This window comes from Sarcophilus harrisii, chromosome 1, assembly GCF_902635505.1.
Source record: "Sarcophilus harrisii chromosome 1, mSarHar1.11, whole genome shotgun sequence".
NCBI lineage: Eukaryota > Metazoa > Chordata > Mammalia > Dasyuromorphia > Dasyuridae > Sarcophilus > Sarcophilus harrisii.
In genome coordinates this window covers 107943400-107958168 of record NC_045426.1, presented here as the reverse complement: position 1 = coordinate 107958168, position 14769 = coordinate 107943400, and the positions used below count along the sequence as shown (strand labels likewise).

At 33.2% G+C, this 14769-nt stretch overlaps 1 protein-coding gene across 24 annotated transcripts in view; it reads right to left on the bottom strand.

The window, feature by feature from the left end:
• MPDZ (multiple PDZ domain crumbs cell polarity complex component) overlaps positions 1–14769 on the bottom strand; it is a 211983-nt gene that overhangs the window by 139800 nt on the left and 57414 nt on the right. For 23 of the 24 annotated variants that reach the window (XM_031961670.1, XM_031961657.1, XM_031961663.1 and 20 more), the window contains exons 4-9: positions 12677–12886; positions 11967–12106; positions 11076–11292; positions 8550–8678; positions 4546–4755; positions 335–449 (exon numbers count right to left, since the gene is read on the bottom strand). In XM_031961670.1, the coding sequence (XP_031817530.1) occupies positions 335–449; positions 4546–4755; positions 8550–8678; positions 11076–11292; positions 11967–12106; positions 12677–12886 (1021 nt within the window). The remainder of the gene's footprint in view (positions 1–334; positions 450–4545; positions 4756–8549; positions 8679–11075; positions 11293–11966; positions 12107–12676; positions 12887–14769) is intronic. The other variant, XM_031961702.1, reaches the window with a different exon arrangement.

Below are 14769 nucleotides of genomic sequence, written 5' to 3'. Positions count from 1 at the left end.
GGATCCATTCCCTATTTCAATGATGTGATGACATCAAAATATTGGTCCTGTGAATAAAGAGACTATATGTTCTAGAAGATGCACTTAGATCTGTATGTTTCCAATGATTAGATTTCCTTGGATTAAAGGCATTGTCTCAAATGAACCTTTATCAAGATTGATATTTCCATACCTAAGTCTCCCTGTTTCTAAAGTTGTTTTTTAAAGTATATAGTCTAAAGATATTAAATGAAGCTTTAATGTTTATATGTCTATCTAAAAAATTATTTTCCATAAAGCAATCATATAAACCTATAGGCATACAGGTTTAAAATCTTTCATTTTCAATTATTACCTGATTTCTTATCTCCAATGTAACCAGCAATGGTTATTCCTAATCCTTGGACATTTTTTGTAAGCTCTACATCAAATGTTTCAATGTCTCCACTTTTCTGCATAGACATTTCCACCTAAATTAAAATAAAACAAAAAAAGTTCAAATAAAAAAAGAGAATTTAGCTCAGTTTAAGAAAATGAGATTCTTATCTAGGGATGATGACTGATTTAAGACTCCACAGAAAGCTTGGAAAACAATTTGCTGTTTTAAGGACTTCTAGTGATGTGACCTTCTTTTTCTAATCTACTATAGTTAAAAAGATAATGGTCAAAAATACAATTCATTTTCTAAAAGGATGTCCCTGAATATGTGCATTAAAAACCGAATTTTATAAACCAAACCCAGCTTTCTTATCAACTTTTATTAGTCATTTGGAGGTAATTCTTCTTTAAGAATAGAAGTTCAACTGTTCAATCTAGTCTAGCTCAATATAATTGAACATATTGATGTCTCAAAATCTTCAAGATATCATTATCTAATAATAATAATAATGATATCTTGAAGATTTTGAGATGTTTTCCTCCATCAGTAAAGTATAAATGGACACTGAAGTCTACATGGAATTTGCTGTTGGTTCTGCATGTCTCAAGTCTCTTTCCCATCTAAACCATGCAGATCCAAAGTGATTTTCCTACATGTAGATCCCATAATGTCACTTTCCAAATCAAAAAACACCAAATATTCTCTCCCCAGGATCAAATAAAAAAAAAAATCTCTCTCTCTCTTTCTCTCTCTTTGGCATTCAAAATCTTCATAACCTATTTCTGCACTGTCATGTCCCTCTCCTCTCCCACAAACATTCCTTGCCATTTGCTTACACCTTACTCCTCAGCATATACTCTTCTATCCAGTAACACTGGCCTCCTAACTATTCCACAAATAACACACTCCAATCTTTCTACTGCAGGCATTTTCTCTGGCATTCTGAGAACATTCCTGGACTGTTATCTCCCCTTACTCTGCCTGTCGGTTCCTAGCTTCCTTCAACCCCTAACTAAAATCTGACCGTCTACTGGAAGTTTTTCCCACTTCTCTCCACTAATTGTTTTCTAGTTATCCTATATTTACTATTTACCCTATATATCCTATTTATTCTGTGTCTTTGTAAGTATATTTGCATAGATATGTAAAAATTCTATATATCCTATAAAAATATGTACTGGTCTCCCCTATTAGATTGTGAGCTTCCTGAGAATAACTGTCCTTTACCTCTTTTTGAATCCCTAGTACTCAGCATCTAGCACATAATAGGCACTTAATAAATGAGTGGCAAATTATTTTGGAAAATGAATAATCTTTTGATAATATGTAAAATTATCTTTTACTTTTAAGAAGCTTGACTTACTAGGCAGTCTCAAAGTCAGATATTCTTGGGTTCAAATCCCATGTCAGACACATGCAGGTTTTGTGACCCTGGGAAAGTCAAGTCTTATCCTAAGCAATTAGTTTCTAAAATCATAGTTAATTTACAGACTCTGGTGTATTTAAGTAGAGAAGTTTCTTCACTAGGTGTTCCCTATACCAAAAAAAAAAAATCACTTATCTGGTATAAAATAAAACTTTATATTTGATGAAGTCGAGGTAACAATTCCTAGTTAGAAATAAACATGTGACAAATTCAGAATGGCCATTCTCTTTGGCAAAAGACAGATTTATTTAGGGAATTCAGTTACATACAAAAATAGGAAGTAAAACAGGAATCAGTAGGAACAAATATGAAATAAATTTGGGATAGCAAGGAAAAAGACAAATTCCCCAGGAAAACTCACAATTAACCAGAGGAAGGAAATATTCTATGAGGTGGAAGTCAGCCACTGACTGGCAGGTTAAACTGACCATAGAGTTATCTAGAATGAGGAGAAAGATTCCATTATAGGGAAGGCACTATGAAGGAGAGAAAGCAAGTACCTCACAGTGGGCTTAGCAGCAAATAGAACTTAGCAAAGATCATTATAAGCCAACTTTTATAGGGAAAATATAGCCTTGGGGGTTTCTAAGGTAGACTAAAAAAGTAAATGCACTTGGAATATCTAGCTGGTAGACCGAGCACCAGCCCTGAAGTCAGAAGGACCGAATTTGTCTGGTCTCAGACACTTAACACTTCCTAACTATGTGAACCTGGGCAAGTTACTTAACCCCAATTGCCTCAGCAAAAAAGAAAAAGAAAAAGTAAAGGCACTTGAACTCAAGAGGAAGGGGTCAGGAGCCAGATGGAATGTTCTTAGCAGACCAGGTCCTTGACCTACCTAAAGATATGTTTAATCAATATCTCAAAAAGCTGTTGTTGATACCCAGAAGTAGAGGGATGGACAATGGAGGCTGATAAAGATTTCTCAACAATAAGAATAGTTTGGGAATTATTTGATAATAGAATTATCTGGTAATAGCTTCCTCACAGGAGAAGAGAGTAAGTTTCATCATTATTGTATTTTTTTTTTAAATTATGAGTTTTGTGTCCCAAGTTTCTTTAAATAAGAACACATTTTTACTACACACAAATAATCTTCTTTCTTAGAATATCAATATGATCCAGATTTCATAAATGTGCTAATACTCCCCAGTCTGTGAAATTGTGCCACCAATGAATGGTTAGGCATTAATGAGCTGATCGTTAGCTGACTAGTAAAATAATTTAAATCTTTAACATACAATGAATCATAAGGCATCAGTAAACTGGACTGGTTATCAACCTAAGCCATTCTTATTATAAAATGATAAAATCCTAGTTTCTTGATCATGGGCCAAGTGGGGTCTAAAGCTGGCTATTCTTCTGGACCTCTTCTAATCCAAACTACATCTCATTGGCATTCCACCTAAATGAGATATAATGCTATACTGAAGTTTGATTTCATTTTTCCCTTACACATAATTATCTGTGCAAACTTAGCAAAAGTTTAGAATTTAGATAATTACCAGAAAATGACAGGATGAAATCTGCTTCAATGGAAACAAATGTGTTTTCTATTTTTAATAAGACTTATGCGAGTGCTATTTTAGAGGGTGCCAATTTGACTATCAGATGATTTTAAAAGGGGCACAAGCTCCAGAAATGAGGATATGCACAGAATAGAGTTTTTTAAGCATTCAATTACATCAAGTGGTTTTGGTACTGCATTCATTTATGTATTGCTGAATAAAATCTTTTGTTTATCACAAAAGAATGCCATTTAAATGCTTTCCCAAACAAGATTTCTCTTTCTTTTTTCTTTCCTTTCCTAACAGCCAAACCTATGCTAAAAACAACAAAAATCATAGAAAATTCTAGTTATCTACTGAAAAAATTTCAAACATTTGCTAAGGAGTTCCAGATTCCTTCTCCTACATCTAGCCTATCTATTAAGAATTAATAATCATCTGTTTTCAATAACACCAATCTGATTTAAAAAAAACTATGGGAACATAATATATATCTATAATTACTATAATAATTATCTCTAAAATTTTTTACTGCTATTTTTTAAGAATTAAATATTGGGAACACAAATATTTCTGGAGGTAAATTCTTATTTACCAAAAAAAAGCCAAAAAATGAAATTAATGACCCCATTGAAGAATGTTGAAATGTCAAAAAAAGTCCATTTTTATCACCAAATTTTTTTCCCAAAAAAATGCAACTAAAAGGGGTTTTTTTAGTTGCTTAGTTCACAAAAGGTCTTTAAGGAGCCTTCTAACTAGGCAAAAAACATAGAATATAACATAATACTAAAGCCTGGTCTTTAAAAATTGAATCTATCAGAACATATCTCAGCACTATATTTCAGCATGAATGAATAATCCATTATGAGTAATGTAATTCTTTTCCCTCCTAAAAAAAGAAGTTTTCTGTTTCCTTCAACAAGCTATTTGAAGAAAGGACTCTGTTACTACATGAGTATTTAGTATACTATACTAAAAAGACTTTAAGTTACTATATGAGTTACTATTTATATTATATATATTTATTATATTATTTATATATATAGAGAGAGACATTGAATTAATGAGCAATTATTCATCTATAATTAAATAGTCTTCTTGCTTTTCAGATTGCCAAGTTTTCAGCAAGTTTTAATGTATTTATTTGTTAATTAGAACTAAAATAGAACTTTTCCCATTAGTTCAAATTCTGTATAAGATAACTTTATAACATAAGTATTGTCTTCCAAATCTGTTTAACCTTGTACACTCACCAGTTTTTCCGACATGGAAGACATTGAAGAGGATAATGTGATGCCTGAAGAGGTCGTTATCATGGGTTCTTCTATGACACCTCTTGCAATTACCAATTTCACTCGATTCCCACACTGCCTGAGCACTTGTGCTACTTGCTCACTGCTCATACCAGCCAGGTCTGTCTCCCCAATTTTCAGGATATGGTCTCCACTACATAATCGACCATGCTGAATGAGATAATGAATGATTAATGACCCAAATATTGTCCTAAAATGGAACAAATCACCTAAAAATATTTTTTAAATCACACATTTTTGTAAAGTCAAATGAAGGAAGAAATTAGCTTTGTGAAGAGTCAATAAAAGATGGACATACTTTACTTGTGAATTTGAGAGTCATTTATTACAGAATAAATGAGACACATTCAAATAAGCTTCCAGTTAGATCAAACAAAAGATATTTATTGTGTATTTTCTATGGTACAAAAATTAAAAACACAAAGAAAATTATCAAATGAATGGATGGAGATATAGAGGAAGATCAGATCAAATCACTGTGAGCTAGTAAAATTTCATGGCAATAAAGGTATTTCAGTTGAACTGAATTTGAATAAACAGATTTTTTTTTTAATTGAGTAAGTATCAATGAATTGAATTTACAAAAATTGTATAATATATTTAAATTCAGATCTTAATTCTTCCTCATCCTTAATCATATACACAGATGCTTAACAAATGTGTATAAATATACATATGTAAATACACACACACACACAAAAATTTATACATATTTATTAAGCACCTACATATCAAGTACTGAACCAAGGGCTGGAAAATATAAAAGACACAAAAAAGTCCCTAATCTCAAACAGTTTACAATCTAAAGGGGGAAACAAAAGGTAAACAAATATGTACAAATCCATTTATGTACAAAGTACATAGGAAATAATTAACACAGGGAAGATACTAGAATTAAGGGGAAGGCTTTCTTTAAAAGGCAGGGCTTTTAGTTGGGACTTAAAAGAAGACAAACAAGACAGCAGCAAAGTTGAGGAGAGAAAATTTTCTATGCATGGCAGACAGCCAGAAAATTCCCGGATGGGAGACATGAAAAAGCCAGGAGATCAGTGTCACTGAATTGAAGAATACGTAGCAAAGAGTAATAAGATGTAAGAAGACTGGAAAGGTAGAAGGAACTTAAATTATGAAGGGCTTTAAATGCCAAACAAACAATTCTGTATTTGATTCTGGAGTCAATAGGAAGCTAATAGAGTTTACTAAATAGGGGATAAGGTATAACGTGATTGGACCTGAGATTTAGGAAATCATTTTGGTGGCTGAAAGGAAGGCAGACTGGAATCTTCATAAAAGATTATCCCCAACAGGTTATTGCGAGATAGATAGATAAATGGATGGATGGATGGATGGATGGATAGATGGGAGGAATACTATACACAGGAAAAAAGATATATAAACATATAGGTAGACATATAAATAAATAAATCTAAATCTAAACCTAAAACAAGCTTTCTGAATATGTCCAGGGATCTATTTGTCTTTTTTGATAGAAAGCAAAAGGAAATACCTGTCTCTGTAAAGATGAGAAGGGTATCTATTTTACAAATATGCATGAGTTTATATTATGGTGCTATATCCCAAAGAAAAAGGGATTCTTCCATGGAACTATTTTCCCCTTAAAGAATCCTGCAGAGTTGATATTTAGGCCCTTACTTCAAAAGAACTTAGAAAGATAGCCAGAGTTGTCGAGTTACATTCTCTGCTGAGTGAAGACCCACATCAAGAGCTTTTTTAAAAAGCAAACTGCTTATGTTACATCCAATGCTGCCTAATATTAACAGTAAAAAGTCAAAAATCTGATTGATTATATTTGTTTATTCCTAGATTATGACTATATTTTTATATAGTGCTTTCTGCTTTGATTGTCATCATAAGCACTGGAAATATATGTTGAGCTAAACTTCTGGTATGAAAGTCGACATGAAATTTAAATATGCTTCTGAGCAGTTCCATTTACAACTGGCTATAATCAAGGGTGAACCTTTCATAAAAATAATTAATTTTATCAACTATGGAAGTATATTAAAAATATTTCTCAGTTTTTCTACAAAGCTAAAGAACTAATATTTTCCCCCTAAAGTGCTTTCCAGATTCCTTAGGGACAGATTGAGGTGGGGAAAAGGCCTTTCATTAGATGAATATATCTAAAGGCTATTGAAGGGATTACATGAGGGTCCAATTTATTGGAAGTACTCTTTCATGAAAACCAGGGCACTCTCATGGCTCCCTGAAGTGGTCTGGGAGGAAGGAGAGAGTGACTAGGATGCTCACTTCTGGAATGTTAGGAATGTTAATATATTGTGTCCCATTTCAAGATTCCTATAAATGAAATTTTCTTGGGGCAGAGAATTATTATATAAGGGATGATGCTAGTTTGGACATCTTTTTCACCAAGCTAGAAATGGCTTGCATATTCATTAATGAAAAATTAAATAAATCATTTTGGCAGACTAGTGCCCAAGTAGGGAGTACAGTATTAATATTAATATTTTTCCCTCAATGCAATAAATGTGTGAATAATCATAACAATTAACAAATTTGTCAATTATTCTTCTGTTACATGTATACTCCAGTAAAATCCTCATATAGCTTAAGGTTACCATGGCAACTATTAGATTTCAAAGGTTACATATCATGGTAGCACAAACTTTGGAATATATCCTATCAAGCTCAAAAAAATCTGACATGGGATTGTACATCTTTCATCCAAGAACTAGTCCACCTAAATTTGGAGAGGCTCAAAACTAGCTAAGAAATTTTTTAAGGACACAAAAATTCATGAAGACTGTGTCCAAAGATTTACAAGGATCATAATTTGTATTTCTAGAAGGAACTATACCACTGAAATCACATATTTAAAACTGTAATAAATATGCATACTAAACAGTGTTTTAATATATATCACATACTAAAAACATGCTATGAAATGCTGTGGTCATCCAGAAATCTGACAATAGTGATCCATGATTACAATATGAACTTTGAGGGTGAAGTGAGAGGATTCCCCACTCCCAATAGTAGTAATTTGTTGAGCTATTCTCAAAATTTCTGCATTTCTACTATAACTCAATATATGTATTCTCAAAAAACAAAACAAAACACAGCACTATACAAAATCATGTAATAAAAGCCATAGAGCTTGAGGGAAAAGTGATTTAGGAACATAATTCTCAAAACCTTTGTCACTGATCTAAAAAAATCAGAAACTTGATTTAAAAAAAAAAACAGTAAATGGTTATATACCTTTTAAATGGTTAAGAAAAACATAAATAGCGACCAAAACCAAGTCTAAGGCCTGGAACTGTTACCCAACTCTCGACTTCCAGGCAAGGCAGGAGTCCATGGGATATAAGAGTAGGATCAAAGGTAGTATGAGCCAGACCTTTTCTGTTCATAGTTCCTATGAACCTGAGCATATACAAGAAAGGGCATTTTACCTTAAAAAAAAAATGAAGCTTGTCTGTGGAAGTGATAACTAGTAACCAATGATAGTATGTTTATGTAAGATAGCAAGATAGCTAGCTGGGTTTAGGAATACTTTTTTGTGGCCATGGAACACAGTGAAGATAAATGGAAAATATAGGGATAGAATCCAAATCTTTGATCTCAATATGGAGTTCTTACAGATAATCTAGCCAAAAATCTAGGACCAAACTCACATCCCAGATGATTTTCTTCCCCAAGATAAAAGAAAAAAAATTAATCAGTAAAATTTAAAGTTCAAGTCATCCATTTAAGAAGTACTTATTAGATGCCTACTATGAAAAAAAAGCACTGTTTCAGGTGTTGGAGATTAAAAGACAAAAACAAAATAATTTCTGCCTTCTAGGAACTTACTCTATTAGGATGTAGTCTAAAGGTTTGATTTTTTGGTTTCTATTTTATGATATATGATACTAACTTATGGTAATCACAAACAAAACATGTCAACTGATTGAGATTACCTGATCAGCCACTCCTCCAGGTAAAATGGTTTTTACTATTACTCCTGTTGATTTTCCTCCTACTATACCAAATCCTAGACCTGATCCATCATTAAGCAATTCAATGGTCTCCACATGTTGCCACTGGACCTGAATAAAAATAATAAAAGCTTATTTTACAAAAGTGCTTTTCAACTTACAAAGGACTTTCCTCATAACAATTCTGTAAGACAGATATGTCAAGTACAGTCAGTTCTGCTGTAACACAAATTTTGAAAACCTGAATTTGTTCCAATTTGATTGACGTATTAGGGAAGATTTATAGTTTAAGTTCAACTTCTTTTGCAGAAAAATGCACCATTTCACAATAACTCAAAAAAAATGCAACCCCTTTCCCTGCCTACTTCCACAACAAACTTCATGTCTTTTTAAATGTAAAATGCCCTCTTTATTGTATATGCTTAGGTTAACTATATGAACTATAACAGAAAAAAAAGGTCTGGCTCATACCACCTTTAACCCCACCTCTATATCCCATGGACTCCTGCCCTGCCTAGAGGCCCAGAGTTGGATAGCAGTTCCAGGCCTTACACTTGGGCTTGGCCAGTATTTATGTATTTCTTAACCATTTAAGTGGTGTAAAACTATTGACTATTTTTTTAATTTTCTGGGTTTTTTTAGATCATGCATGAAATTATGTGTCTTAAATAGAGTTGGTTTTGCCATTATGAAGGTTTTAAGAGTTATGTCCCTAAAATCACTTACCCCACAACCTCTATGATTTCTATTGCATGATTTTGTATAGTGCAGTGGTTTTTGAGAACAAAAATGCATATGTTATTATTACAGTCAATGAAGCGGTAGATTTTTTCTGAAATTCCTTTGCTTCCTCTATAATCCATCAAATAATAGCAATTTGATCTTCTAATTCCTCTGCTTCAAAAATTAGTCTGTTTTTCTGATAATTTTTGATCATATTTGGCTGATCAAATGTAACTTCCAAATCTGAAACATAACCTTGTTCACGTGTGAAATTATGACTACTTTTATTTTTATAGTAATATGCTACTATATTATTACTTTTATTTTACTTGAATATTTTCTTTTCGCAATTACATGTTTAAAAAAAATTTAAACTTTTTTTTTTTTAATTTTGAGCTCCAAATTCTATCCATTCCTCCTTCCCCTCCCTTGTCCCTGAGATGGTAAGTAATCTAATACAGGTTATACATGCGTGATCATGTACAACATTTCCATATTAGTCCAAGAAGACTCAAGCAAAGAATAAAAAGAATGAAGAAGGAAGGAAGTAAGGAAAAAGAAAAATAGCATGCTTCATTCAGTCTATATTCAGACAATCAGTTTTTTCTCTTAAGGCAGACAGCATATTTCATCATAAGTCCTTTGCGATTGTCTTGGATCACTGCATTGCTGAGAATGGCTAACTCTTTCACAATTCATTGTGCAATGTTACTGTTTCTGTGGACAATGATTTCCTGATTATAACTTCATTTTGCATCAGTTCATGTAAATTTTTCCAGGTTTTTTTTGAAATAATCCTGCTTATCATTTCTTAAAGCACAAAAATAGTCCATCACAATCATAGACCACAACTCATTCAGCCATTCTTCAATTGATGGCCATCGCTCTGAATTTCCAATTCTCAGACACCACAAAAAGAATACTATAAATATTTTGTACAAATAGGTGGCTTTGGCTTCTTTTTAATGTCTCTGGGATAAAGACCTAGTATTGCTGGATCAAATGGTATGGATAGATAATTTTATAGTCCATTGGGCATAATTCAAATTGTCCTCCAGAATGGTTAGATAAGTTCACAACATTTAGTTTATTCCTACTTGCCACCACTTATAAGCTTAACATATATGCAGTATACATGTATGTACATGCATGTATACATATATACCTGCATACTGTAACATGTATGATATATGCTGTGTGTCAAAATGCAAAACTTATGCAAAATAAAACAAAGGGATTTTTTTTGAAGAACGGGTTATAAAAGATCTGAGGAATTGGGACATTGAATACATAATGTGTAACCAACAAAAAGAGTTTGAGGAGACAATGGAGGGCGAGAGAATGGGAGAGAAAAGAGCAAAGAGAAATAGAAGAAGGGATGAAAGGAAGGGAGAGAGAGAAGGCAGCATACAAGAAATGAAATCATTTGCCTAATATCATTCAAGCTAATAAGTATTTGAGGCTTAATTTGAATATAGTTTTCCCTGACTCCAGGACCAGCAGTCTATCCACTGCAACATCTAGTTACAATACCATGAAAGAAATTATGTATCCATGATCAGGAGTACATGGACCTCCATGAAGCTGTGGGAATATATACATATACATATACATACATATATATATATGTATATGTATGCACATGCACACATATGCACACATACACACACATATATACATATGTATATATATATATATATATAATATAGGCATACATACATACATACATATATAGAGAGAGACATATCCACACACTCTTTTCTTGGGGGGGGGGGAAACACTTACCACAGGATTGGAGTGAGCTGAAACTGTACTAGCAGCTGATGGAGAACGAGAAACTATGGGGCTCATAAGTGGAGGTAATGAGCCTCTGGCAATAATGAGCTGGACATTATCTTTGGCCTTCTGAAGGATGCTGATAGCCTGTTGGTGTGTTATTGTCTGATCAAGTGCATATCCATTGATTGCTAGTATTTGATCAGCTTCTTTTAATCTCCCATCTCTGTCAATAACAGGAAGAAAAAGATGTGACAGCTGTCAATGAAATTACCAATGCTTCTGGATAGATTTCTCCTGTTTTTATTATCCTATTTTCTCTGTTCCACACTTTGTAATCTTCCTCCTGCAGTTCTCCTAAAGGAAGTTATTTGGGCCCTCTGGTAATTAGCTAGATCTCTTTGAAGCTAATCCCACTGCCTCTCCAGGACAGCACAGACCCTATAGCTATCTCCTCCCCTTCTATGGCCTCTTCATATTGGTACCTATCACAAGCAAAACATGCCCCCATTTATATGCTCTCAGCTTAGCTCCTTACAGTCAAAGCTCTATGTTTATTCTTGACTATGAGCTTTAAAGCTGAAAGGACCCTATCAATTATTATGCTGACACTAAATTAGGAAACTAGACTAAAATCTTATTTCTATGAAGAAATGAGGTTAAGCTTCTATAGAAATAAAATTCAACTACATTTTCTAAAGATGACTCTGGACTAGAAAAGAAATAAACATAAACTTTGAAAACTGTTTAGTGAATTTTTCATGTCAATTTTTTTTTCCTGAAAAATCCTTTGAGATAGACCTCTGAGATAGGTCCCTTAATACTCTAAAGCTGTGCCATGATGAGGAAGAAAGAGAATAATCCAGTATACTAATGACAGGAGTTTGGGAATAGCCTCACCTTTGTGCCACACTTCCCTCTTGGATCTCTTGCACAAATATCCCCAGTTCACCTCTGTTTTCACTCTTCAGCCCTACAACACTGAACCCTAAGCCACCACTTGCAGGCTTAACAAGTTCAAAAATCTCTATCGGACGACCCTGTTCAAGAAACCCAACAAACAAAAATAATGAAAAGGAGAAGTAAATCTCATCAATGTAATGATATCTTATTTGTATATCTTCTTACTTATATTTTACATATATTAGGTTTTTTTAAATCTCACAATACTCTGAAGGATGTAACATTGTGACCCCGAATTTTCAGATGAACAAAATGAGAGACAAGATGTTAAATGATTTACCGGAGGTCACACAGAGCAACAGAGCCAGCTTAGCATGTTAGCAGACATTTCATTCATCCTTAATAATATCTAACAGAACATATGAAAGGCTACAAAAATACCCAAAGGCAAATACTACAGTTTAAAATCAGACACTCACTAAATAAATCATCATGAAATAATTGCTTTCCATTGATAGCAAATGCATTTAAATTCCATCTCCCACATCTAAATTTTCCCACAAAATATGTTCTTTCATCAATAAAATGACTCAGACATTTTTAACTTCACAATATTTAACTGAGAAAGGTCTTAATTATCTGAGGGCAACATTTTCATAAACATAAGCAAATGCTAATCATTGTGAACAACAAAAATCATATCTCACCTGTGCCATATTTTTGATAAGCTGATCAAATTCATCACCTGAAGGTTTCCCATTGATTTGAGGAATGCTGGTTCCCATATGTGATTCAAAATCGCCATTATTTTGACCCAATAAATAAGGCTCATTATATGAAGTAGGATGCCCACTAGATGCAAAATGTGGAAGTTGTGAGAACTCACCACTTGAAGATTTGGATGGTATAACATTTACCTAAGAATGACAAAGGGATTATTATAAACTTTCAACATTAGATAACTGGTTCCTTAACTGTATCCAAAGAAGCTGGGATGTCCTTTTAAATACTTAATAAAGGATGTGTGATTTCATTGGTGTGGGCTAGTTCTCCACCAATATGGATCTCAATGCCTCCAAACATTAGGAAACAGTCTCCTAATGTCATAGCCAAAAAAGAAATTACCATGCAACTTTCTGATGATGTTCTTCTCTGAACTAATCCTTGGATGAGAAACATAATCTTGACTAATCCTTGGATGAGAAACATTAATAAAACCTGTTCAGGGGCTTTCACTTGAAGACTTTTGACTTTGGTGAGATGTATCAAAACCAAGGCTCTGCTTACACAGCTTTTAGAGTAATCATTATAATTACAGGGCAAGGAAGGGGACTTCAGAGGCCAAATGGAAAAAAAAAAACAAATGGAAAAAATTTTAGAGATGAAAAAAAAATGAGGTTAAATTACTTGTTCAAAGCCACACATAGCATGATTGAGATAAGATTTGAACTTGGTCCTTTGGACTTTGGCAGAGGACTCTTCAAAAAATGTAAAATAAATTGTACAGCAGTATTACATGGATGTAGAGAATTTATTTTCTGATCCCCAATTTATTACAAATTTTCCTCAATGGATTGCAGAAAGTGGTACAGGGTCATAGATCTGGAGCCCGGAAAGAGGATTTCAGAGATGACCAAATTCAAGCCTAGTTACAAACTAGGAAACTGAGACTTAGAGTAATTGACTTATGAATACATAGGTATTTAATGTCTGAGATAGCTTTAGAACTTAGTGTAGTGTTCTATCCCCTATACTATATTTTCTCTCAAGGTGTAAGTGGAACATTTGCAATTTGAGATATTGTCTAATTTTATTCTATATTTTAGTTACAGTATCTAAAATAATTTTCATAAATGCTTGTAAAGTGAAATGATAATATGTTAATGAGGTTCCTAGGAAAACATCAACGTTAGATACCAAAGGACTGAATGTACCCAAAATTTTATACAAATGATGAAAATAGCCATGCCTCATTATGAGTCCTTTTAGTTTACAGAATCATAAAATTGTAGATCTTGTAGTTGGAATGGACCTAGAAGATATCTAGTTAATTTGTAACTTATCAAGAATCCCATCCAAAGATACTTAGAGGGGAAGAAAAAGTAGATGAAACACTCTTTAATCCCCTAGGAATGTTTTGGGAGAATCTATTTTTCACCTGAGATATTGATTCCAGATCCAAAATCCCATCAGGGAGACATTAAAATTGTCAGGAAAGCTCCCTTAGGAAAAATAAGGCTGAATTTTCCTTGCTTTTTTCTTTTCTCTGCTGCTGCCTTGAATGAGGGAAAGGCCCACTTCATATTTCAAGATAGGCAAATGCTAAGTACTAAATAAGCAAGCAGTAATCTGCTCTTTGTTTGGTGAATCTTCATTACTGCCTTCAAGAGAAATTATGATTTCCACCTCTACATGTAGGACTGTATGCTTGACTGTTTTGAGCCTGTTTTCTTATAATATTATATATATATATATAATATATATATTATATATTATATATTACATTATATATAATATAATATATAACATATATTATATTATAATATAATAATTTCAGAAATAAGAGAAAAGGTACTGTTTGTGTCTGTCCAAAGAACGGGGGGCTTTTCTGATTTGGCAACATAGACAACATATTTAAAATGCATACAAGACAACTTAGCAAGAATGGCAGTTTTTTTAAACACGAGGTAAGGTGGCAGGGAGTAGACTTCATAAATCTCATACTCAATAGGATACTCAATAATTTCTGCCTCCTGCCAGCTTATGAGAAAGAAAGCCTGCTTATAGAAAGGCTTAAGGA